At 54.3% G+C, this 26,149-nt stretch overlaps 1 protein-coding gene across 1 annotated transcript in view; it reads left to right on the top strand.

Moving 5' to 3' along the window:
• Nucleotides 1-255: 255 nt before the first annotated feature.
• The window catches only part of LOC307109299 (uncharacterized protein), a gene marked incomplete at its 3' end in the record, with an annotated part of 37,703 nt that continues 11,809 nt past the window's right edge, over nt 256-26,149 (top strand). The window contains exons 1-5 of the mRNA XM_079787992.1: nt 256-3,560; nt 5,079-5,328; nt 5,515-6,000; nt 16,058-16,302; nt 18,378-18,486. Of these exons, the coding sequence (XP_079644118.1) occupies nt 5,979-6,000; nt 16,058-16,302; nt 18,378-18,486 (376 nt within the window). The 5' untranslated portion in view covers nt 256-3,560; nt 5,079-5,328; nt 5,515-5,978. The remainder of the gene's footprint in view (nt 3,561-5,078; nt 5,329-5,514; nt 6,001-16,057; nt 16,303-18,377; nt 18,487-26,149) is intronic.

The raw sequence follows: 26,149 nt of genomic DNA, 5'->3' as shown, positions 1-26,149 counted from the left end.
GGACGTGGATGAGAGGGACGAGGGTGAGAGGGACGAGGGTGAAGAGGGATGAGGGTGAGAGAGGGATGAGAGCGAGAAGGACAGGTTGAAGAGGGAAGAGGGTGAGAGGGATGAGGTTGAGAAGGATGAGGGTGAAGAGGGCTGAGGGTGAGAGGGACAAGGGTGAGAGGGACGAGGGTGAGGGATGAGGGTGAGAGGGACAAGGGTGAGAGGGATGAGGGTGAAGAGGGATGAGGGTGAGAGGGATGAGGATGAAGACGGATGAGGGTGAAGAGCTGGACCATGAGCTGCCTAAAGGGTGCGGACAGCATTCTGAGGGTCTAGGTAGGTCTTTGCCAGATGTTCCCCTTGAAGGTCCCACTGGACAACACCGGTGGGAAAGGAGTGGGTGGAATGGGACCTGTATTGGAGGGAGGGGATGGAGGAAGATGGCATTGAAGGAACTTGGTACTTGCTTGTGAGGCTGAGGGAGAAGGAGAGTGAAGGAAGACTAGGCCTCTGATTGATCAAGCTGGGCTGAGTGATGCCAGAAGGAAGGGGACAGGAAGAGCAGAGGGACAGAGAGCAGGCTTCATTGCATGGGGACTGGATGCCCTGTGGGGGGACACTCATTCCCTGGGAAGGGCGTGTGAACGTGGAGAACAGCAGCCTCCATTGGGGGACAGGCGTGGGAGTGGGAAGCGCAAACTGCTGTCTGGCTGAGCGATCTTGGGTAAGTCCCTCAACCTCACCAGTCCCCGTGCCCACACCCGGGAGTGGGGACGCGCTGCGCCCCTTAGGCTGAGGCGCTGTTGGCTGAGTGGGTGCGTGTGATGGAAATGTCCCACTGGCAGCTGCGTGGCTGCCACCTGGGCGGATGCCTGGCCCAGCTGCCCACTGTGTGGCCCTGAGGAGCCTTCAGTTTGTGTCTCACATGAGTGAGTGCCCAGAGGTTGGGGCTGAATCTGAGGAGGCGGCTACTCAGCACCTCTGTGGACACCCTGCTTTTGCACCTGCCGGCTTTACAGACTCGTTGAGGTTCAGTAAAGACAACCGGTCAGGAGGCGATTGCAGAGGAGAAGACAGCTTGTGACGCTCAGTTCCCAAGAGGAGGGGCATGGCCCGCCACTCAGGGCCACGCGAGGGAGCACTGGGTTGGGGAGGAGGCCGAGAAAGTGGGGAGAAGCGTGGGCAAGAGCCTTGCCTGTGGTTTCTGTGGAGGAGTGACTGAGGTGGGCGAGCAGGCTTAGGACTGGCTGGGAGAACAATTTCTGCAGGCTCTGGGGGAGGCGCTGTCTCTAGTTGGCTTGGACCTGGACCTGGGCCATTGCGGGAGGTGGACAGTGGCCGCAGTGAGCTCGGGTTGGGTCGTTGGCAGGGAAAAGGCCGGTGAGGGGCGGGGTGAGCTGTCTGCAGGAACTGGCGGCCTGGGAGGGCAGTCTCTCAGCTGCAGTCAGGCTCCGGAGGGGAAATGTCAGCAGAAGAGGAAAGCCAGGCCAATGCCCAGCAAAGGGGCAGGAGCCATGGGGCGGGACAGCTGTGCCGGGGCCTGAGAGGAGAGGCTTCGGCCTGACCTTGTCCAGCTTCCTGTCCCTCCTGACCCCAGCGGGGCTTCTCTGAGTGACAGCAAAGCTGGTGACCCCAGCAGTCCCGGGGGCTCCTCTCCCGGGGTTACTAGTAGGTGTGTGGCAGGGAGCAGCCTGCAGGTCTCCAGCCAGGCCTCTGCTGCTTCCTATCATCTGTCTATACTGAGCATGTCAAACTCAGGGCTAACACGGGCCAAATAAACAATGTTTAAGTGTATGTGGGCCGAAAAAACCCTAAAAGCTTCAATTTTCATAGAAACGTAGGTTAATTTTGATAGAGACGTGCTGAATACAAAGGGTTGAAATGAATGAGTCATCGTTAACATAAATAGAACATTTTAATAAAAATTAATATTTTTCTTGAACATTCACTTACCAGACACTGAATAACTGCCCAAATTAATAAGCGTCACGCAAATAAACCTATTTTTCTTGTTCTCTGAAGGCACATTACTTCCTCTTGTGCACACCACACAAGTCAGTATAAGACTAATGATGTGGCCATCAGCTGCTAAAATATTCGCTGCTGGTATTAGTGGAGAGAAATGGTATGCCTGCATGTAAGGCCCATAAGGGAAATGAATGCAACATGATTATACTCATCAGTCATTAGCAAACATTGTAATTCCTTATTAATAATTATGTATAACAGGATATTGTCAAAATTAAGTTATGAAATTTTTATTAAAATGTTTCTTACATACTGTTATATTGGCTGGCCGCAAAAATATTCATTGTGGCTGCATGCTGCGTGCCGGCCACGAGTCTGACATGCTTGGCACTCTGCCTTTTCTGTTGTAGTCAATGAGGCCCCAATATCCGAAGGCCTGATTGAAATCTCTCGAGGTGTTTATAAGCACTAGGCAATTGATGTGGGAGATGGTTTTGTCCTTCATGCGACAACTTCAGGTAAAGAGTAATTATTTGTTTAAACATCAGCTTTATGTTGAGAAGAGGGAATAAAAGACACCTCATTGCTGTGGAATTAGCATGTTTCCCTTTTAATAACAACATGTCAGATCTTTCTTACCAAGGAATGCACAGTGGACTCCATCAGTTGACAATTCTGCTGTGACTCTCTCTTGAGTGATAGGACATAAGGAAATGAGGAGTTCTCTCTGGCCATGGAGCCGCACAGCTTCTACACAACAGTAGAAATCTCTAGGCCTTGAGTTCTTTCCAATCCTTGCTCCACAACTTTGGTCGCTTAAGTTCTCTGGCTCAAAATGTGTTCTGTGAAATGGAGACAAGTTACCACCTGGGAGAGGTGGTAAGCGAATCAGTTGAGACTGGCTTCTTCCACGTAGATTCTGAAAAACTCAAAAACTTGTCTGAGTCAGACCCATGCCCAAAGATATACCATCTGCAAGCATTTTTATGATTTCATTGTGTATCGTCAAAGACAAGTTTAAACAATCGAAATACCCAACAATTGGAGATTTGTTAAACGCATCAAAGTCTGACAGTGGAATACCACGGCAGCCATTCTAAGTTATGGCGGAGTTGCCACTTGTTGCTCTGGGAACCTGTTGGCAACAGATCCTTAAGTATTTAAGTTACAAAAGAGTGGATCAAACAATTGCACTCCTGCTAAATTTAACTTCCAACAAGAGGGAATGGTAGTAGAAGGAAGGGCCCATGACCTCGGATGTCAATAGAGTGACTTCCTTTCTTCTTCCCCTCCTTGTCCGACATGGCACTGCTGAGCATGGCAGCATCTTAGTCTCTCTGTGATCCCAGGTGCATCCTGCGGGCCGAGCTCTTCCAACAATGTACATGACTATGTGGTGAAACGTGAACCTCTGAATGCAGTGGCAGAGGATAACAAGTACAAGGTCAACAACTACTTGGATAACCAGGTCAGGCCCCGGCCTGGGCATGACATTGTCAGTTTGGCGAGGAAGAAAGTTGGTGAAACCTGGAATGACAACCTTTGTTTCCCAACTGTGAGCACTTTGTCGCTAAACTGAGAAATGGCCGCCCTGCAGCCAACAGGTAAGAGCCCTAGCGGGTGATTCCACATGGAGTTCCCTTCACAGGAGGGGGGGGGGGGCAGCTCTTGGTAAATATCAGAGGTGTCCCCCTGACATCTCTGATGGGAACACCCAGGGACCAAGCACTTAACCAGCCCAAGGCCCCGAAGCTACGAGCACACTTCAGAGTGTGAACCAATTGCTTTGACTCCAAAAGCAGGGTAGTTTTGAACAGTTTCCTCTACAGGTTTTAATGGGTTTTTAAAAAATAGTTTGAGCCCAGCCAGCGTGGCTCAGTAGTTGAGCGTCGACCTATGACCCAGGAGGTCAGGGTTCGATTCCCGCTCAGGGCACATGCCTGGGTTGCGGGCTCCATCCCCAGTGTGGGGTGTGCAGGAGGTAGCCGATCCATGTTTCCCTCTCATCATGGATGTTTCTCTCTCTTCCTCTCTCTCTCCCTTCCTCTCTGAAATCAATAAAAATATTTAAAAAAATAGTTTGAGCCCTAACCGGTTTGGCTCAGTGCATAGAGCATCGGCCTGAAGAGTCCTGGCTTCCATTCTGGTCAGGGCACATGCCTGGGTTGCGGGCTCGTGCCCCAGTAGAGGGCATGCAGGATGCAGCCAATGAATGGTTCTCTCTCCTCATTGATGTTTCTTTCTTTATCTCTCTCCCTTCTTCTCTGAAATAAAAATATATTTACAAAATAGTTTGATGTTTAGAGAGAGAGGAAGGGAGAGTGAGAGACAGAGAGAAACATCAATGTGAGAGCACAACATGGATCGGCTGCCTCCTACATGCCCCCCTACTGGGAATGAATGTTGTAATTTATAATAGTTGATCGTGTGTACAACAATCTCACTAAACTCTAAAATTCAATCTCATAGTTATTATGTATAGCTCACGGAATGAAAGCATCCTCATTATTATGGCTGTGCTTTCCATATTTTACTATTACATGTATTTGCTCTAAGTGTTTGAATGGTATCTTTATAAGTATAAGGAGAATCTCTCCTGTTATCTGTAGGCTAAGTTCTATTTTAAAACCATGAATGAGTTTTTAATGGTAGTGAGTGTATATCTTGCTTCTACTGAGATGATCATAGGACCTTTCTCTTTTCATCTGGTCATGTGGTCGATTTAGTCCCTGATAGTAATTTTTGGTTGGCTGTGTCCACTCGGCTAAGCTCTCTGTCCAAGAACTCGCCTCAGTGTCTGGTTCCCAGATGGGGTTGGCTGCGTGAGGAAGTGCATGGGAACTGCCAAGTGGAAGTGAAGGAGAAGCACATTTTGGGTTGTGAATGTCAGTCTAAGGAGCCAGGCTCTGTGGCAGCTCCTATGTTGTCACTGTTCTGGCTCACCAGTGGCTGATGACAAGCCTGGGGATAGGAGCCTGCTGCCCTCTACTGGCACCCGATCAGGATGCTTTATGTAAACTGCCTCTGTATACTTTTAGATTACTTTCTCATTTGGGGATTCTTTTTGTTCTTTTGAAAGAATTCAATGAATATTCTAGCTCTCTGCTCCCTGCTTGTTTCAGATCCTACAGGGAACATCTCCCATGTACTTTCCCATTATGTCCTCTAGTGAACAAAAATCATGTCATCAGAAGACGTCTGGGCCTGGACATGACAGCATAGACACATTTCTACCTACACCTCCGCTAAACACAGCCAGAGACCTTGGGTATTTACATATGAAATAACCATAAGTAGACCCCCAAAGGCTTTGAAGATGGAGAGAGGCTGGAATACAAGCTAGGGGCCCAGGGATTTGAAGAAGAACAGGAGGTGAGTTCCTTTACTATCTTTTTGCTCATAGATTGCAGACTGGGTTCTGCAGACCTGCATCTTAGAAACACACACACATGCAGACAAAGAGAGCCCCAAGAGATGTTTGATTTCTTTGCAAAAGACCAAGAAAGGGGCATAATAAGGCAGAAATCTTAGGTGATAACTTTCTTTTCCCTACCCCAGTGACACACCACAAAAGAGCTGTATCTGCACATCATCTCCATCAACCAAGGCTATGCGGAATCACCTGACGTTCCCCCTAATCCAGGAGAAATAAGGACCTGTCCCCTTGTCTCTCGGGATGATGTCAGCAGAGCCCTGGTGGGCAGCCTGGACTTCCTAGTGGCAATGAGTCAGGTGTCTGCCCCCAAGGGGAATCAGTGGAGACTGAGTGAAGAGCCATAATTCCACCCCCACCTGGTGATCCAAGAGGTGGCCCAACCTCATTTCCCAACAGCCATGGCCTGAGCAAAGGCCTTCTGAAGACATCATGAGGCCTGACAAGATTTTGTAAAAGTAATGGCTGATATTTTCTGAAATCCGGTGACAAACATAAACCTGTCACAGATTGAAGAAGCTGAGCACACTCCAAACAGGATTAACCCAAACAAATCCACGCCAGACACATCTCCGGCAAACTTTTGAAAATGGAAAACAAACATACACCTTGTAAGTAGCTAGGGAGAAATGAGGCATTACCCTCAGGGGGTCAATAATATTATTGATGATAGCTTTGCCATCAGAGATTGTGGATGCCAGAAGGTAATGACATGACACTTTTCACGTGCTGAAAGAAAAGAATTGTCAACCCAGAATTCTGTATCTAGTGAAGTGATCCTCAGGAATAAAGGGGAAATTAGACCCCCTCAGATTAATGAACACTAAGAAAATCTGTCACCATCACAACTGCCCCAAAAATTGTCAAAGGAAGTAATTCCCAAAGAAAGGAAAAAAAAGACAACTTGGAAATTTAGAAAACGAGAAAGAAAATCCATTAGGTAAAAAATATGGGTAAATATACTAGAATATTCTCCCCTCTTGACAGTTACAGATTCTGTTTGATGATTGAAGCAACAATTGTAACATCATTCGAAGTGTTTCCCAGTGTACATGCAGGAAGTATTTCAGACAATTATATAATAAATGTGTGTGTGTGTGTGTGTGTGTGGGGCTAATGGGATACAAAGAGAAGTGAGGTTTCCGTGTTTCAAACTGGGGAAGTGCTGACAGCAGTAAATCATAATGTCGTGTTTGCATAATGCAATACCAGAGCAACCACCGGCACAAACGAAACATTCAAAACACTCTATAAGTCAAACAGAAAATTCTACATGTCAGGGTATCCAGAGGAGAGCAGGAAAAATGACCCAGAAGGTGGCAGGCGGGGTGGGGGGAGGAGGGGGGGAGCAGAGAAAACCAACAGAAAAGGCAAATAAAGAGGGCAAACTTCAGAGCTAACATACACACAAAATACAATGGCAAACTAACCCAATTTTAAAAAGAGAACGACAAAGGAGAGAGAAACAGGACTGTCTACTCGAAATTCATTCACAAATAATGACACATGTAAGTGGAAAATAAAAGGACTTTTAAAATACCCCACACAAACACGGCCCATAAGAAAAGCAGGGTGACAATATAAGATCATGTCAAACCTCAGAGGAAAGAAAATGATAAGGAGAGCGAGGGACATTCCATAAGGATACAAAGGTCAGTCTCCCATGAAAATATAACAGCCCCAAGAGCATGTGCAACAAGGACCAAAGCTGCAAAATACATGAAGCAGGAGAAGTAAAAACTGAGAGAAAAGCGAGGAGAAAGGAGCAAATTCACACGTAATTGGCAACTTTGACATCACATCTCTAAACTAGTAATGAAGCTACTAGTCACATCAGCAAGGGTGTGGGAGACCTTAACACACCATCAGCCACCTTGATCTCATTGACCTTAAAAACACTTACCTGCCCTAGCCGGTTTGGCTCTGCATAGAGCATCTGCCTGCGGACTGAGGGTCCCAGGTTAGGTTCCCATCAAGGGCAAGGGCACATGCCTGGGTTGTGGGCTCAACCCAGTGGGGGGTGGGCATGAGGCAGCTGATCAATGATTCTCATCATTGATGTTTTTATTTCTTTCTCCCTCTCTGATTGATCGATCGATCTATCTATCTATCTATCCTATATAATAATCCAATATAATAAAAGGCTAATATGCAAATTGACTGAATGGCAGAATGACTGGTCATTATGATGCACACTGACCACCAGGGGACAGAGTTCAACGCAGGAGCTGCCCCCTGGAGGTCAGTGCACTTCCATGGGGGCCAGTGCTGCTCAGCCAGAAGCTGGGCTCATGGTTGGTAAGCACAGTGGTGGTGGCAGGAGCCTCTCCCACCTCTGCAGCAGTGCTAAGGATGTCCAACTGCTGGCTTAGGTCTGCTCTGGCATCAGTCGGACATCCCTGAGGGCTCCCAGACTGCAAGAGGGCCTAGTCTAGGCTAAGGGACCCCCGGAGTGCATGAATTTCATGCACGGGGCCTCTAGAATTTCTAAATAACCCCTGGGTCAGAAGGAAGCTCTAAAAAGTAAGAGTTCAATTGAGGTGAATACAAATAAATATATACAAATAAATTCACAATAAATAAAAATCCCTGGGATGCAGGTACAGCAGCAGTGAAAGAGAAATGTGTAACGTAAATGCTCACATTGGAGAAGAGGAAGTCTCCAGTAAATAACCCAGCTCCCATCTCAAGAAGCAGGAAAGAGAAGATGAAAATAAAACCAAGGCAAGTGCAAGGAAGGAAATAATAGAGCACAGAAACCAGTGAAACTGAAAACACAAAAAGAACAGAAAATCAAACAAAAAGTTGGATCTTTGAAAAGATCGATTATGTCAACAAACTCTTTAAAAGATTACAAAGGAAAAGAGAGAAGACACAAATTACCAGGACTCGGAAGCGCGGATGTTACTATAGATTGGGAACCTGTGGGCACCGGAAGGCGCATAGGGACTCCTGTGTATCGAGTTACACACTTGACATTCTGGAGGAAATGGACCAATTTCTTGAAAAAGCACAATGTACTCACCTCAATAAGAAACAGAAACCTCTCTTCAGGGTGTTTCAATACAAAGAACTGCTCACGTGCTGGTCAAACCCACAACGGAGGCTTTGAGGAGGACTAAGTTGTGATGACCCACGTCCCGTGTGGTTCAGGGTTCGGGCTCAGGAGAAGGGCTGTGTGCAAATGACAGAAACAAGACAAGAAATAATAATTTGGAAGTTGGGGGGCCAGGCTGGAGCCCAATGCAAGAGGAAGGACTCTACTTGTGCCGAGGCCTTGTCATCCCTTTAATTCAGTTTGGGATACACCTATAGCCCTTAGGCAGGCAATTCCAATAACAGACAGACTCTTATCAGTAAGGATTTACATGATTATCTGATCGGGAAATTGCTCCAGCTACATCTTAGGTGCATAGCTCTGACCTTTGCCAGGGCTCAAGGTTCACCAGCGTTCCAGGCTCCTTGTCCACACCTCTCTGCTAGTGAAGACAATGGGCAGCTTCCAACACTAAGTCAGGAAGGTGTGCGAGAGCCACACCCACAGGCCAGGCCACCAGAGGGGCAGCTGCGGAAGAGGCAAGGCTGTGGCTACAGGACTCACCTGAGGTCGTAAAACCTGGACACGGGCCTCAGAGACAGGAGCCCATGGCCCAGCAGCTGCAGCCACCCCCCGTGGGGCGCTCAGGCCACACTCAGGGCTCTGGGCTGGCACCGTGAGCCCTCACCCTGAGCAGGGGGTGTGAGAGGAGGGGGGGCAGGCAGTGGCCCAGAGCCACACCGTGAAGGGCATGGCCTGCACGCGGGCAGTGGGCGCTCTGTGCCTCTCAGACGCCTTTCTGAGTGAGACTCATTGGAAAAGGAGGACGCTGCCCGGAGGCCATTCTGCCTTCCCGGCCAGAGGAGCCTTGGCCGTTGGACCCGGAAGTCCGGAGCCTGTGTGGCCCAGGGAAGCGGGAGCCGGGGTCACGGGGGTCATGCTGGGAGAGGGGGCGCCTTCCCGCGCCCCTGCACACAGCGCTTCATGATGGGGGGGGCTCTGCCAGGTCCTCGGGCTGCGCTCCCCTCCCGCCCCCCTGAAGCCTGAGAGCTGGGCCTCCTGTGGCCTCCAGCAAAGCTGTGCCCGACAGCGGGAGGGAGGGCTGAGCGCAGCTTAGCCAATAGCCACCTCCTTTGCCCGCTCCCCCTCCATGCGCACGCGCATGCACCATGCGCACTCACGCACACACACGCACGCACGCACGCACGCACACGCACACACGTCACTCACTTCTGAGGCGCGCACAGCCGGCCCTTCATTGGGCAGCACCGGCCCCTCACAGACCTGGCTGAGGCCCGAGGGGCGGCTGCCAGGAGCCCCTGCCCCGCTGCCCAGGACGGGTTTGCATGGAAACGGGACGGGAAGGCGGGGGCCAGGCCACAGGAGGATGGGGGAGAGGCTTCCCGGCACAGAGGAGACCAGGGGATGGAGAGCACCTCTTACTGCCCTGGGACAGGGCCAGCTGAGGATGTGCCTGGAGGCTGTGACCACAGCGACCAGCCCAGCGGACATGGACCAGCAGGAGGGAGAAGCCTGGGCCCTGGGGCCCCGGGAGCTGCGGACTGAGCCTGCGCCTGCCTCCGCCTCCTGCTCCAGGGACAGCGGACGGCCAGGCTGGGCAGCCGCTCTCAGGGGAGTTCCGCTTCTCCCACCCACATGCACCCCATGCCAATGAGCCCTGGGATCCCCAGGTCCAGGCACCCGCCTGCTGAGGCCTTCCCGCGGGTCCCGCCCTGAAGGCTGCCCGGGGCTCCTGTCCTTCGTGGGGTGGGTATAGGATAAGGGCCCCCGTGGGCCTGGGGCTGACAGCTGGGCCTCATGCGCCGCGTCCTGCAGCGGGAGCCCGAGGCCAGGGCAGGTGTAAGGCTTCCCTCCGACTCCGACTGCTTCCCGGAGGCTTCCAGGCCTTGAGGTCCGAAATGATGGCCTGTCCACGTAGAGAAATGCTGACATTCAGTGTTCAGTCCTCTGAACAACGAAGTGAAAGCGAAAGTGTCCACTTGGGTATAAAACCTGTTGCACTAGGAGCAGAAAGCCAGACTCACTCTGGCTAACAATGGCTTCGGTAAGTCCTCAGAACTTTCTAGAACCAGCTCCACAGGGGAGGGCAGCTCCCTGTTACAAATGAAGGCCTGGGGCTGTGTTCCTGCTGCTAACTCCAGCGCTGTCTCTAAGGCTGCCATGGAGACCTGCATGTTGTTTAAGTTTCTTTTGCTGCAGGACTGGGAGGTCATCGGGCAGAGGGAGTCCCCGCTCTGGGTCTGGCACTGTATGGAGTTGGGGGTTCACGTGGGAGGATGTGTGGGGTCTGTTCCGTGCCCGCCTGAGCTGGGGAAGGAGCTGGAGTGTAGGCTGATGGGGGACCCGGGACTTGGGGAGCTGTGGATCCCGGGCTGTGGGGCTCAGCTGCTGCTGGGGTTCGGTGCCTCCTCAGCCCCTCTGTTCTCGCTCCCCCTTCCTCCCAGGCATCAGTCTGCCTGATGCCGCGCATTCGGTTCTCAGCGTCCAACACGGACAGCTGCCTGCAATAGCCCTGGAGTTCAGACTCACACCTGTTCCTGCTGGTAAATCCAGCGCTGTCTCTAAGGCCGCCATGGAGACATGTATGTTGTTTAAGTCTCTTTTGCTGCAGGACTGGGAGGTCATCCGGGAGGGGCCGGCCCAGCACGTGGTGTGCAGCAGAAAGGCAGCCAGCTAAGCGGGGCTGTTACAGGAAATGGGGCGATTCTGGGAAGGCACCTGCACATTGCAGAGCTCAGTCCACCTGCATCACTGCTCCTGGGAACCGCTGCCTCCCCAGACCAGGCCCCAGCTCACTGCCCTGCTCCTGGGACAGGGCCCAGGCCTCCCCTTAAGTCACCATTTCATTTCAGAGTGAGAAATGCCCTTGTTCTCCCCCAGATGGACACCAACTCTGGGCCTGCCCGGCCTGAGCCCTGGCCCCTGGCCCTCCAGCCCTCCTGCTCCCATAAGTCCTTCCCTCCTGTTCCAAACCAGGCCCCTCTCAGGACCCAGGCGATGCAGGGAGGGAGGGCCGAGCACACAGGACCCCCTGATGGAGCTCAAAGCCCAGAGGGGGTGGGACAGGCACAGGGGCCGCAGCAGCAGGATCACGTGGGGAGAGGTGGCGTCCCGGGCGCTGGGGGTCCTTGAGCGTGGCAGCTGAGCCAGGCTGGGCCTTCAGGGAGCTCCTCAGAGGAGGTGTCTGTCTGGGGGGGGGGAAAGGGGGAGGAGTGGGCGTGGGGCAGGGGCTGGGGGCAGAGAGAAGGGGGGTGCAGGGAGCAGACCAGAGGGAGCTGTGGGAGGGAAAGGCAAGGCCTTCAGCCAGCGGGGGGGGGGGGGGGGGGGGGGGGGGCGCGGGGCGAGGACAGGGAGGGCGAGGAGGGGGGAAGGGTCAGGAGGGGCTGTGGCTGCCCAGGGGTATGCCTGTGCCCTGAGGCCAGAGGAGGGTCACAGACAGATGGGACATTTGGGAAGGACACCGGGGTCCTGGGGGACTGGCTGTGGGGGTGAAGGGACAGGAGGCAGGGAACCTTGTCAGGAAACTGGGGGGTCACAAAATAGGGCCCTGGGGCCCTGAACCTAGTCATGGGCGGGAGATGGACGAGGAGGAGAATCGAGAGAAGTGTCCGGGTCAACGTGGGCTGCTGGGTACCGGCATGCAATGGGGCAAAGGGGGCTGAGCCCTGGCCTCAGGTTGGGCCGCCTGGGGTGAGGGCTGCAGGAGGTTTCTCATTCCCTGAGGTCAGACACAGAGACAAAGAAAAGCTGAAAAATTATCTAATCACTAGAGGCCTGGTGCATGAAATTCATGCACTGGTGGGGGGTGTCCCTCAGTTCAACCTGCACCCTCTCCAATCTGGGACCCCTCGGGGGATGTCCGACTGCCTGTTTAAAAACAGGCAGTCGGACATCCCTTTCACAATCCGGGACTGCTGGCTCCCAACTGCTCGCCTGCCTGCATGATTACCCCTAACTGCTTCTGCCTGCCAGCCTGATCACCCCCTAACCACTCCCCTGCCAGCCTGATCTATACCTAAGTGTTCCCCTGCCAGCCTGATCATCCCCAACTGCCCTCCCCTGAAAGCCCGGTCACCCCCAAATGCGCTCCCCTGCTCCCAGCCAGGACCTGGGCAGTGCCCTGGGAGACTGTGCACCTCCCCCCACCCCCACGATCTGCTCCCAGCTGGGACCTAGGTCTCAGCTGGGAGCAGATCATGTGGGGGGGTGTGCCATCTCCCAGGCCACTGCCGGGGTCTCAGCTGGAAGCAGATCCGCCCGGGTTGCGTGCCATATCCCAGGCCACTGCCCAGGTTGCGGCTGGGAGATCAGGCGGGGGAGTGGTGTGCCTTCTCCCAGGCCACTGCCTGGGTCGCAGCTGGGAGAAGATCACGCCGGGGGATGTGTGCCTTCTCCCAAGCCACTACCTGGGTCTCAGTTGGGAGCAGATCACGCCCGGGGTGCATGCCATCTCCCAGGCCACTGCCCGTGTCACGGCTGGGAGATCACGCCAGGGGGTGTGCACTGTCTCCCAGGCCACTGCCCGGGTCGCGGCTGGGAGATCACGCAGGGGGGGTGTGCGCGCCGTCTCCCAGGCCACTGCCCGGGTCGCGGCTGGCTGGGAGATCACGCGGGGGGGGGGGGGGGTGTGCGCGCTGTCTCCCAGGCCACTGCCCGGGTCGCGGCTGGCTGGGAGATCACGTGGGGGGGTGGGGTGTGCGCGCCGTCTCCCAGGCCACTGCCCGGGTCGCGGCTGGGAGATCACGCGGGGTGGGGGTGTGTGTGTGCGCGCTGTCTCCCAGGCCACTGCCCGGGTGGCGGCTGGGAGATCACGCAGGGGTGTGTGTGCGCCGTCTCCCAGGCCACTGCCCGGGTCGCGGCTGGCTGGGAGATCATGTGGGGCGTGGTGATAGCGCCTTCTCCCAGGCCACTGCCCTGGTCGTGGCTGGGAGATCACGCGGGGTGGGGTGTGCGCGCCGTCTCCCCGGCCACTGCCCAGGTCGCGGCTGGCTGGGAGATCATGCGGGGCGGGGTGTGCGCCGTCTCCCAGGCCACTACCCAAGTCGAAGATCACACGGGGCGGGGGTTTCCTTCTCCCAGCCCACTGCCCGGCTCTCGGCTGGGAGCAGATCACACGGGGGGGTTGTTCGCAGTCTCCCAGGCTACTGCCAGGTCGCTGCTGGGAGCGATGTGGGGGTGGCAGGGAGGAAGCGGCGGCAGCCCTCCAGGCCAACGGCCAGGGCTGCGGCTGGGAGCAGATCAGCCAGGAGTATTTGGGACCCTCCCAGGCCAACAGCCCCAGTCGCATGCTGCCTGCTCTCAGCGGTAGCCCTCTCTGGGACTGGGGGACTTCGGTGGGCCTGAGAGCACTGGGCACCGCCATCTTGTGGCCTTGGGTGCCGCCATTTTTGTCGCGGAGTGATGGTTAATTTGCATATTACTCTATTATTATATAGGATGAAGCTGCGGGGCCCTGGGCGGGGCCCTAGGAGAGGGAGGAGGTGAGCGAGGCAGGGAGGAAGGGAGGAAAGGGACAGGAGGAGACGGGACAGAGAAGACCCAGCGCAGTCACTGCCAGCTGAGTGTCCCCGGGCAAGTCCCTCTGCCTCTCTGATCCTCAGTTTCCCCAGCGGAGCAAGGGGTGCTGCTCCGTCCCCTGGGCTGTGGGAGGGTGGCAGTCATGGGGGGAAAGTGCCTGCAGAGCCTGCTGCCTGAGTGTGTGAGCCCCGTCTGCCCCTCCCCCCACCCAGCTCCGGAAGCTGAGCAGCCACACCAGGGCCTCCTCAGAGCTCAGTCCCCTTACTAGTCTGTCAGTTCTGTCCCTCAGGTCGGCACCTCCGAGAGTGGGGGTCGCAGGGCTGCAGGGGCAGAGGGTGAGGAGGCCCTGATGCCGTCCTAGACCCCCTGTGCGAAAAGCCTGATGGAGACAGGAGGGTCTGTGAGGGCAGAGAACCTCGGGACTCCCCTGGACAACGTTGCAGGGGTTTGGCCTGGGCCCTAGCCTCAGGGGAGGGGGTTTGCATACAGGTTATGTCATCACCCTTTGGACACGTGCACAATACACCTGCATATGCATCTGCATCCTAGTTGTGTACGTGTACACGCAACACAATATACATATGCACAATACACACTGACAGCACCCCCCTCCACATGCATGACATACACACACTGGACAAATATTCACTCTCCTAATACACAAGGTCGTATTTCCAGGCTCTGCCCTCTGGGAAAAGATTCCAGACTCCCGGGTCCCAGGGCAACCCCTAGAAGCTGCAGGAGGCTGAAAACCTCACAGGGGACAAGAGTCCCCACCACACGCTTGCCCAGGGAAGAACATCCATAAGGGTGTCCCCAACCAAGCAGCAGCGCCACCACAGGGCCCTGGAAGTTGCCTGCAATTTTGTCAGCACCTTCCTGGCTGCTTGCTTGCAGTTTGTTGAAGATCCGGAGCTGGAGACCTGATTGAGATTTCCCGCATCGGCTCCTCCCACTGGGCCCTCTATGTGGGCGATGGTTATGTGATCCACCTGGCTCCCCCAGGTAAGGGGGTTGAAAGTATAACTTTCCAAAGATTTGTTAACATGACGAGAACAATTCAAAGCCAAATGCCACCCTGGGAACCCGCGTTGGTTTCTCCCTGGGCAGTGCATGTGCTCACTGCACATCCGTGTCCCTTGGGGGCATCTCAGTGGGCCCTCAGGTCCAGAGTTTTACCATGATGTGGCTGGCTGGCACAGCCATGGCGTACTCAGCCCCGGGCGCCTTATGTGCCACACCAGCTCCGCCAGGTTCAGTGACCCTGAGTGGGGGTGGCTAAAAGGCTTGGAAAAGACAGACAAGAGAATGAAAGCTGGGGCTTGGTGGGACGCTGCTCCCTGAGAGACAGCGCCACGGACTACAGCCCGCGTCTTTATTTTATAGCAGATGCCACGAGGCAAAGTAAGGGCGTGGTCAAGATGTTTACAGCGTTCTTGTGGGTTTCGATCCTACTCAATTACATGCACCTGATCAGGCTTTGTTTACTTGCAGCCTGTATCACTCAGGCACGTGGGGCCATGTGTTCGGACCATAGGTTCAAGCTGACAACTCCAGCTGTTGGCTATCATTGCGCTGGGAGGCTCTGCCCTCCAAACTGTGCCCTCTCATCAGTCCAAGGCTTGAACCTGTCCAAACACTGTAGCTGCGCCCCACACCATGAAGTTCAAAAGGAGAATAATGAGGGAATATATGAAATTTGCACAGCAGAGTCTGAAACACAGTGGGACTAAAACAACTGTGATCTCTCTCTGAAACACACAAGTGGGAAGATGATCAAATACAATTTACTGTTGTTTACAATGGGTAAGCTATGGACCAGCCAATAGTAGGGACTTGGTCAACTGGATGAAGTCCATTCATATAATGGAACACAGTGGCAGCCACTGACCATCACAACATTGATTGACATGAAAAGTATTCACAGCTCGTTAAGGGAACGAGCAAAATGATGGGATCCTCCAGTCACATTGGTGAAGGGACAGACACCAGAGCTCAATAGTGTGATCCCCTGGCCCTTCCTCCCTGTCTGTGTCTCCTCTCTCCCTCCCTGGCCTCCCTGCAGTTGCTGATACCAGTGTGTCTGATTCCAGGGGAGAAGTCTGAGGCTGGCGCCCCCACTGGCTTAGGGGTGGTGAAAAGGCAGCTCCTGCGGGAAGCAGTGGGAAACTATTCCCGTGAGGTGAACAGCCACTTGGACCACCTGTACACACCTCGGCCCATAAAGGAAGTTTATCTCCTTCTCAGATCTGGGAAGGAGATGGAGGACAGTGTTCTGAGAAGGAACCCTAAACTCTTTGTCACCAATCTGAGATATGGCAAGGCCCATTTCCAGCAGGTAAGGCCTTCTCTGGGGGCTCCCTCTACCTTCTGGGTGTCTGCTTGGGGTGGAGGTGACAGGGCTTTGCATCCAAAAGAAAAATTTACCAGGAATGATGTAAAATTATGCTCTCTGCCTCCTGCTGGCTGTGCGTTAGGATGTCTGAGATCAAATCTCGAGTCCGTTCCTGATCCACTCAGGGTCTTTGAACAGGTCACTTCCTCTCTGGCCTCAGTTTCCCCATGTGCAGAAGGAGGGGATGTTTGAGGAACCTCTGGGTCTCTGGCCACCTCTGACCCTTTGGGATCCTTTGTCTCTAAGACCCACCCTAAAGGCAGCTCCTGATGCCCTGTGTGCTGTCAGGGAAAGTCTGGGCCAACCCTGCACCATGACAGGTGTCCTAAGGCCCCAGAGAGCCCTCAGGCCAGAGATGCTCAAGGTCTCTAGCCTAATTAAGAGCTCAAGAACATGTTATGTAAGATTTTCAATTTCTGTAACCCATACTCTTTGCCTGCTCTGAGTTCTTTGTCCCAAAACACAGCTAGTAAGAGGGAGAAGTAGGATTCAGACACCAGTGGTCCCTGCTCTTTCTGCTGAACCACAGCACCTCCAGGGGGCACAGCCCCTGTGATTGGGTGATGGGCAGCCTGGATGGAGGAGAATGAGGGGAGGAGGAGCAAGTTTGGGAGGAAAATTAAGGATTTGATGCTCATGAGGGGTTGAGCAGCAGTTGAGTAGCAGTTGGACATGTGAGTTTAGAGTTTCAGGCTGAGGTGGGGGTGGAGATAGAAGTTTCCAGGCTGCACTTGGGAACAGTACACAGAGCAAAGTGATCCCTGAGGCCATGGTTTCCCATCGTCCCCCTCAGCTCTGCCACCACCTCCCTCTGCAGAGCTGGAGCCCAGGTAGAGCCCAGACCACAGAGCCATTCCCACTTTCATCCCCAGAGCTCTGGTCCCAGGAGCCCAGGCAGGAAGCCCCTCCCCTACCCACCCCCAACAGGACCAAGTGGCCCCACCATGGAGGCTCACACTCGATATGTAATGGTAGGGACAGAAGTCCAGGGGCTGGTCGGGAAAACGTGGGGTCACATAATTATAACTGGGCCGCCCTTAGCCAAGTCCTGGGCGGGAGATGAAGGAGGAAGTGAATTCAGGAGAACCTTCCAGGGTCACCATTGGTGTTGAATATTGGCATGGAATGGGGCAAAGATAAGCTGACCCCTGGTCTCAGAATGGGCTGCCTCGGGTGAGGGAGGCAGAAGGTTTGTCATTCCCTGAGGTCAGGCACAGAGAGGAGGAAAACTGAAAAATTATCAAACATGAAACTGTGGTGTGTTGGGCGGGGACACTGAGGAGCAGGTGGGAGTGTGCAAAGGGGAGGAGGAAAGGAGACCAGGAAGGGATGGGGAAGAGAATAACCCGTGTAGACACTGCCAGCTGAGCGTCCCTGGGCAAGTCCCTCTCCCTCTCTGATCCCCAGTTTCCCCAGCTGAGCACGGGGTGCTGCTCCCTCCCCTGGGCTGTGGGAGGGTGGCAGTCATGGTGGGGAAGGTGCCGGCAGAGCCTGCTGGGTGACTGTGTCAGGCCCAACCTTGCCCCTGTCCCTGAGGAGACAGGCAGCCGCTCTAGGAGCACGCTGCCATCTCAGGTCCTTCATGAGGCTGTCCCCTGGGCCTCAGGTCAACGTCTCCGACAGGATGCAAGTCCCGTGTCTGACGTGGCCTGGGAGGGGCCTGGTCACCCAGCCTCAGGAAGAGGTTGATACACCGCTGCTGTGTCAATAGCCTCCACGTGCACAATACACCTGCATGTGCGTGTCTGCATCCAAGTGTGTGTGTAGGCAACACGCACAAGATATGTATGCACAGAAAACAGGGCATGCTAGGCGCCCACTTCCCCACAGGGCACCTCTAGGAGCTACAGCAGGCTAAGGAGCTCAAGGGACCAAGAGACTCTCCTGCTCCCCTGACAACCACCACCCCCTCCCCCGACACACACACACTTGCCAGGTAATGAACATAACCATGGGGTCCACAGGACTACCTGCAGCTCCCTGAACTCTGTCTCACCTTCCTGGCTGTTTGCTTGCAGCTCCGTGAAGAGCCCAAGCCTGGAGACCTGATTGAGATTTCCCGCATCGGCTCCTCTCACTGGGCCCTGTATGTGGGAGACGATTATGTGATCCACCTGGCTCCCCCAGGTAAGGGGGTTGAAAGTGTAACTCACCAAAGATTTGTTAACATGACGAGAACAATTCAAAGCCAAATGCCACCCTGGGAACCCTGCATTGGTTTCTCCCTGAGCTGTGACTGAGGTCACCCTACATCTATGTCCCTTGGAGGCCTGTCAGTGGTCCCACAGATCCTGACTCAGCAGGGAAACAGGACCGTGGGCCCAGGTGAAGCCGGGCTGGGGCCGCATTTGGAGCTCTCCGGCTCGGGCCCTTTAGCTGTGCGTGAAGACAGATTCCACTAAACCAGCCACATGCCTAGGTGTCCACAGTCTCATAAAGAAGAAAGATCAATGACGGTGGATTAGTCAACTGGATGCACAATAGCAGCCACTGGCCATCACAGTATTCATTAGCTTGTGAAAGTACTCACAGCTCATTAAGTAAAAGAGTAAGATCCGTGAATCCTCTCATCACATTGGTGAAGGGAGAGACACCAGAGCTCAATAGTGTGATCCCCTGGCCCTTCCTCCCTGTCTGGTGTCTCCTCTCTCCCTCCCTGGCCTCCCTGCAGTTGCTGATACCAGTGTGTCTGATTCCAGGGGAGAAGTCTGAGGCTGGCGCCCCCACCGGTTTAGGGGTGGTGAAAAAGGAGCTCCTCCTGACAGTGGTAGAAAACTGCTCCTATCAGGTGAACAACCACTTGGACCACCTATACAGACCTCGGCCCATAAAGGAGATGCTCAGGTCTGCAGAGCAGGTGGTTGGTAAGGAGATGGAGTACAGTGATCTGAGCAGGAACAGTGAGCAATTTGTCACCGATCTGAGATATGGCAAGGCCCGCAGCCGGCAGGTAAGGCCCTCTCTGGGGGGCTCCCTCTTCCTCCTGGAGGTCTGCTTGGGGTTGAAGGATGGTGATAGGACTGCATCCAGAAGAAAAACTTGCCCCTAATGATGCAAAATTATGCTCCCTGCTTCCTGCTGGTTGAGAGTTAGGATGTGTGAGAACAAATCTTGGGTCTGTTCCTGATCCACTCAGGGTCTTTGAACAGGTCACTTCCTCTCTGGCCTCAGTTTCCCCATGTGCAGAAGGAGGGGATGTTTGGAGGACCTCTGGGGCGCTGGCCTCCTCAACCGCTTTAGGATCCGTCGCCTCTAAGTCCCATCCTAAAGGCAGCTCCTGATACTGTTGTCAGGAAAGTCAGGAAAATCTGGGATAAACCTGGACCACGACAGGTGTCCTAAGACCCCAGAGAGCCCTTGGGCAAGAGATACTCAGGTCTGTGGCCTATGTGAGAGCTCAAGAACATGTGATGTAAGGTCTGGGCACAGCCTTACCCCTCTGCTCTTTCCCTCTTACCAACACACAGCGAATTAAGAGGCAGAAGCAGAATGCAAATCCCAGTGGTCCCTGCTCTTTCTGCTGAACCACAGCACCTCCAGGGCTCACAACCCCTGTGACTGGGTGATGGGCAGCCTGGATGGAGGAGAATGAGGGGAGGAGGAGGTTTGGGAGGGAAATTAAGGATTTGATGCTCATGTGGGGTGATGAGGTGATCATTAGACATCCAGGTGGACCTGTTGAGTAGCAGTTGGATGTGAGTCTGGAGTACAGGGCTGAGGTGGGGGTGGAGATAGAAGTTTCCAGGCTGCACTTGGGAACAGTACACAGAGCACAGTGATCCCTGGGGCCATTGTTTCCCATCGTCCCCCTCAGCTCTGCCACCACCTCCCTCTGCAGAGCTGGAGCCCAGGTAGAGCCCCGACCACAGAGCCATTCCCACTTTCACCCCCAGAGCTCTGGCCCCGGGAGCTCAGGCAGGAAGCGCCCTCCCCTGTCCACCCTCATCAGGACCTAATGGCCCACCATGGAGGCTCACACAGGCTCTGGAGTGGGTGGGACAGAAGTCTGGGGGTTGGTCAGGAACATAATTGGGAACAGGATGGCTCTGAATAAGGTCATGAGGGAAAGATGGTCAAAGAAGTGGATTCCAGAGAAGCTTCCAGGCTAAGTGACCATTGTAGGATATGGGCATGGAATGAGGGCAAAGGGAAGCTGGCCCCTGGTCTCAGAATGGGCTCCTGGGGTGAGCGCTGCAGGAGGTTTGCTGAGGTCACACACAAACAGGAAGATAAACTGAAAAATTCTCAAATCAGGAAGCTGCAGTGCCCTGGGCTGTGACAATGAGGAGCAGGGAGGAGGTGAGCAAGGGATGGAGGGAGGAAAGGGGACAGACAAAGGATGTGGCAGAGAAGACCCAGAGCAGCCACTGCCAGCTGAGTGGTCCTGGGCAAGTCCATCTACCTCTCTGATCCTCAGTTTCCCCAGCTGAGCACGTGGGTGCAGCTTCCTTCCCCTGGGCTTGGGAGGGTGGCAGCTATGGGGTGAAATGTGCCGACAGAGCCTGCTGTGTGACTGTGAGCCCTGTCCCCAGGGCAGGAAGCTGGGCAACAGCAGTAGGGCCTTCTCCAGTGCTCAGGGGCCCTTAGGACGCTGTCACCTGCTGTCTGTCAGTTCAGCATCTTCAAGGGCCCGTGAGCCGGGGCTGGGAGGGCAGAGTGTGAGGTGGTGGGTGTTGGGCCCATGCACAGCCAGGACAAACACATGATGGAGACATGAGGGTCAGTGTGTGAGAGCAGAGAAGCTCAGACTCACCTGGACAATGTTGTGGGGGATGGGCCTGGGCCCCAGCCTCAGGGAAGGGGGTTTACATACAGGCTGTTGTGTTATCATCCACCAGACACATACACAGTACACCTGCATAGGCATGTCTGTATCCTAGTATGTGTGTATGTACAGGAAACACTCATCATATCCATGCGCAACACACACAGACAAACATGCGTTACACACGTTATGGACAAATCTTCACTGTCCCAATTCCAAGGTCATTTTTCCAAGCTTCAGTTACAGGGAAACGGCTGGAAGCTATTGCAGGCTGAGGACCTCACAGGGTTCAAGAGTTCTCCCTCACCTCCGCCTTCACACACACATTCTGTGCATGGAGTGAGCATCAGTAAGCAAATCCACAGGCGGAGCACAGCTCCCAGCTGGGCCTCTGCAGCTCCCTGAACTCTGTCTCACCTTCCTGGCTGTTCTCTTGCAGTTTCTTGAAGAGACCAACCCTGGAGACCTGATTGAGATTCCCCGCATCGGCTCCTCGCACTGGGCCCTCTATGTGGGCGATGGTTATGTGATCCACCTGGCTCCCCCAGGTAAGGGGGTTGAAAGTGTAAATTTCAGAGATTTGATAACATGAGGAGAACAATTCAAAGCAAAATGCCACCCTGGAAGCCATGTTGGTTCTCCCTGGGCAGTGCTTGTGCTCACTGCACATCTGTGTCCCATCCGGGCATCGAAGTGGTCCCTCGGGTCCTGACTCAGCAGGGAACGATGTCCGTGGGCCCCAGGGAAGCCGGGCTGCGCCCGCATTGGATGCTCTCCAGCTCGGGCCCGTTACCTGGACGAGCAGACAGATTTCTCTAAACCAGCCGGGTCTGGGTGTCCCAGTCTCATAAAGGACAAGGATCAAATATGGTGGGTTGGTCAACTGGATTATGTCCATTCATATCATGGAGCACAAAGCAGCCACTAGCATCACAGTGTTCATGAGCTTGAGAAAGTCACAGCTCGTTAAGTAAAAGAGTAAGATCCGTGAATCCTCCAATCACATTGGTGAAGGGACAGACACCAGAGCTCAATAGTGTGTGATCCCCTGGCCCTTCCTCCCTGTCTGTGTCTCCTCTCTCCCTCCCTGGCCTCCCTGCAGTTGCTGATACCAGTGTGTCTGATTCCAGGGGAGAACTCGGAGCCTGGTGCCCCCACCGGCTTAGGGGTGGTAAGAAGGGAGCTCCTTGAGGAAGTGTTGGAAAACAGCTCCTATAAGGTCAACAACCACTTGGACCACCTGTACAAACCTCGGCCCATAAAGGAGATGCTCAGTTCTGGGAAGGAGGTGGTTGGTAAGGAGATGGAGTACAATGATCTGAGCAGGAACTGTGAGCAGTTGGTCACCGATCTGAGATATGGCAAGGCCCGCAGCCGGCAGGTAAGGCCCTCTGTTGGAGGCTCCCTCTACCTTCTGGAGGACTGCTTGGGATGGGGGTGCATCCCGGTGAGAGGCCTGTGCAGCCGGAAGAAAAATTTACGAGGAATGATGCAAAATTATGCCCCATGCTTCCTGCTGGCTGGGCGTTAGGATGTCTGAGAAGAAATCTCAGGTCTGTTCCTGATCCACTCAGGGTCTTTGAACAGGTCACTTCCTCTCTGGCCTCAGTTTCCCCATGTGCAGAAGGAGGGGATGTTGGAGAACCTCTGGGGCTCTGGCCACCTCTGACCCTTTGGGACCCTTTGTCTCTAAGACCCACCCTAAAGGCAGCTCCTAATGCCCTGTGGGCTGTCAGGGAAAGTGTGGGCCAGCCCTGCACCATGACAGGTGTCCTGAGGCCCCAGAGAGCCCTCAGGCAAGAGATGCTCAGGTCTGTGGCCTATGTGAGAGCTCAAGAACATGTTATGTAAGGTCTGGGCACAGCCTTACCGCTCTCCTCTTTCCCTCTTACCAACACACAGCGAGTTAAGAGGCAGAAGCAGGATTCAATCCCCAGCGGTCCTGGCTCTTTCTGCTGAACCACAGCACCTCCAGGGCTCACAGCCCCTGTGATTGGGTGATGGACAGCCTGGATGGAGGAGAATAAGGGGAGGTGGAGCAGGTTTGGGAGGGAAATTAAGGATTTGATGCTCATGAGGGGTGATAAGGTGACCATTAGAAATCCAGGTGGACCTGTTGAGTACCAGGTGGATCTGTGAGTCTGGAGTTTCAGGCTGAGGTGGGGGTGGAGGTAGAAGTTTCCAGACTGCACTTGGGAACAGTACACAGAGCACAGTGATCCCTGAGGCCATGGTTTCCCATCGTCCCCCTCAGCTCTGCGACCACCTCCCTCTGCAGAGCTGGAGCCCAGGTAGAGCCCCGACCACAGAGCCATTCCCACTTTCACGCCAGAGCTCTGGCCCCAGGAGCCCAGGCAGGAAGCCCCTCCCCTGTCCACCCCCATCAGGACCAGGCGTCCCCCCTGTGGAGGCTCACACAGGCCCTGGAGTGGGTGGGACAGAAATCTGGGGATTGGTCAGGGAAGATGGCCCCTGGTCTTAGATTGGGCTCCTGGGTTGAGCGCTGTAGGAAGTTTGCTGAGGTCAGAGACAAACAGGAAGATAAACTGAAATTTTCTCAAATCAGGAAGCTGTGGTGCCCCTGACAGGGACACTGAGGAGCAGGGAGAAGTTCATAAGACACGAAGGGAGGAAAGGGGACCAGGAAGGGAAGTGGCAAAGAAGACCCAGCGCAGCCACTGCCAGCTGAGTGGTCCTGGGCAAGTCCCTCTGCCTCTCTGATCCTCAGTTTCCACAGCTGAGCACGTGGGTGCTGCTTCCTTCCCCTGGGCTTGGGAGGGTGGCAGTTATGGGGGGAAATGTGCCGGCAGAACCTGCTGTGTGACTGTGAGCCCTGTCCCCAGGGCAGGAAGCTGGGCAACAGCAGTAGGGCCTTCTCCAATGCTCAGGTGCCCTTAAGATGCTGTCACCACCTGCTGTCTGTCAGTTCAGCATCTTCAAGGGCCCGTGTGCCGGGGCTGGGAGGGCAGAGTGTGAGGCGGTGCCTGTTGAGCCCATGCACAGCCAGGGCAAACACATGATGGAGACATGAGGGTCAGTGTGTGAGAGCAGAGAAGCTCAGACTCACCTAGACAATGTTGTGTGGGATGGGACTGGGCCCTTTTCTCAGGGAAGGGGGTGTACATACAGGCTGTTGTGTTATCATCCTCCAGTCACATACATAATACACCTGCATATGCATCTCTACATCCATGTGTGAGTGTATGTACATGCAACACACAACATATCCATGCACAATACACCTTTATATGTGTGTCTGTATCCTAGTATGTGTGTTTGTACAGGAAACACAACATATCCATGCGCAACACACGTAGACAAACGTGTTACACACACATTCTGTACAATCTTCACTCTCCCAATGTACAAGGAAATTTTTCCAGGTTTCCAGTTACTCCCAGGGCAACTTCTAGGAGCTACAGCAGGCTAGGACCTCACAAGGGGACAAGAGTTTCCCAAACCCTCTCTGCCCCCCTCCACACACAAATTCTTCACATGGGGTGAGCATCAGTAAGCAAATCCCCAGGCGAAGCTTTAGCTCCCAGCTGGGCCTCTGCAGCTCCCTGAACTCTGTCTCACCTTCCTGGCTGTTCTCTTGCAGTTTCGTGAAGAGCCCAAGCCTGGAGACCTGATTGAGATTTCCCGCATCGGCTCCTCGCACTGGGCCCTCTATGTGGGCGATGGTTATGTGATCCACCTGGCTCCCCCAGGTAAGGGGGTTGAAAGTGTGTAACTTTCCAGAGATTTGTTAACATGACGAGAACAATTCAAAGCCAAATGCCACCCTGGGAACCCGCGTTGGGTTCTCTCTGAGCAGTGCGTGTGCTCACTGCACATCCGTGTCCCTTGGGGGCATCTCAGTGGTCCCTCGGGTCCTGTCACCGGTCCCACAGGGAAGCAGGGCTGCACCCACATTGGACACTCTATAGCTCTGGCCGTTAGCTGGGCGAGCAGACAGATTTCTCTAAACCAGCAGCGTGTCTGGGTGTCCCGGTCTCACGGAGCCTGCCTCTCAGGCTCTGTCCTGTGCTCAGAGGACGTCACAGAACAGGTCATCCTGAGAGGGTTTCCTGAACACCCTCCACGGAGCAGCTCTCCCAGGTCACACGTCACAGAGAGTCTCACACACACGCACACGAGCACCTGGACCCTGATGTAACGCAGGGAGAGCAGAAGCAGGATGACAGGCAGTCAGAGGAGAAGGCAGGGCCCACACATGTGTCCCGTCCATGAAAGGAAGGTGCTGGGATGAGACCGCGGACTGGGAGGCACAGGGGCTGGTGCCCTGCAGAGCAATGGCACCCGTACCTCGGACAGCAAGCGTGTGCGTTCTCGCTGCACAGACACCGTCTCGTGATCACAAGACTCTCCTTGTAACTGACCAGGGTTCCATGCGCTGTCACCCACACTGACAGATTGAAAACTGTCAGCATGGATGGCAAATAGTAAGCGAAACCCCCTAATCCAGATGACACTTAGGATGCTTGGAACAGGGAGGTGAGTGTGAGGAGCGGGTCCTGCTTGTGTGTGAGTGTGCAGGCAGAGCTTCCTCAAGGGCGGTGCTAATGCAGCATCAGCCTCGAGAATCACATAAAGGAGCCTGCTGGTTAGTGTGCTCCTCAGTTCCCTCCTCTTCGAGAGCAAACTTCGGGCTCCAGGCTCCATGGATTGGACGCCACCAGCTGGAAGCGCTGTGTGGCCTCTCCATGTGGCCAGAGCTGGGCCAGAACAGGCTGATGGTGCCTCAGGGTCCAATATCGGTTGTTGAATGGGGATGACACTTTTACCATGAAGTTCAAAAGGAGAATAAGTGAGGGAATGTATGAAATTTGCACAGCAGAGTCCGAAACCCAGTGGGACCAGAACAACTGTGATCTCTTTCTGAAACACACAAGTGCAAAGATGAACAAATACAATTTACTACTGTTGTTTACAATGGATAAGCTATGGACAAGCCAATAGTAGGGACTTGGTCAACTAGATGATGTCCATTCATATAATGGAACACAGTGGCAGCCACTGACC

The sequence above is a fragment of the Cnephaeus nilssonii genome (assembly GCF_951640355.1).
Source record: "Cnephaeus nilssonii genome assembly, chromosome: 13".
NCBI lineage: Eukaryota > Metazoa > Chordata > Mammalia > Chiroptera > Vespertilionidae > Cnephaeus > Cnephaeus nilssonii.
The sequence above is the reverse complement of the archived record's forward strand: the minus strand, read 5'-3'. Positions and strand labels throughout refer to the sequence as shown.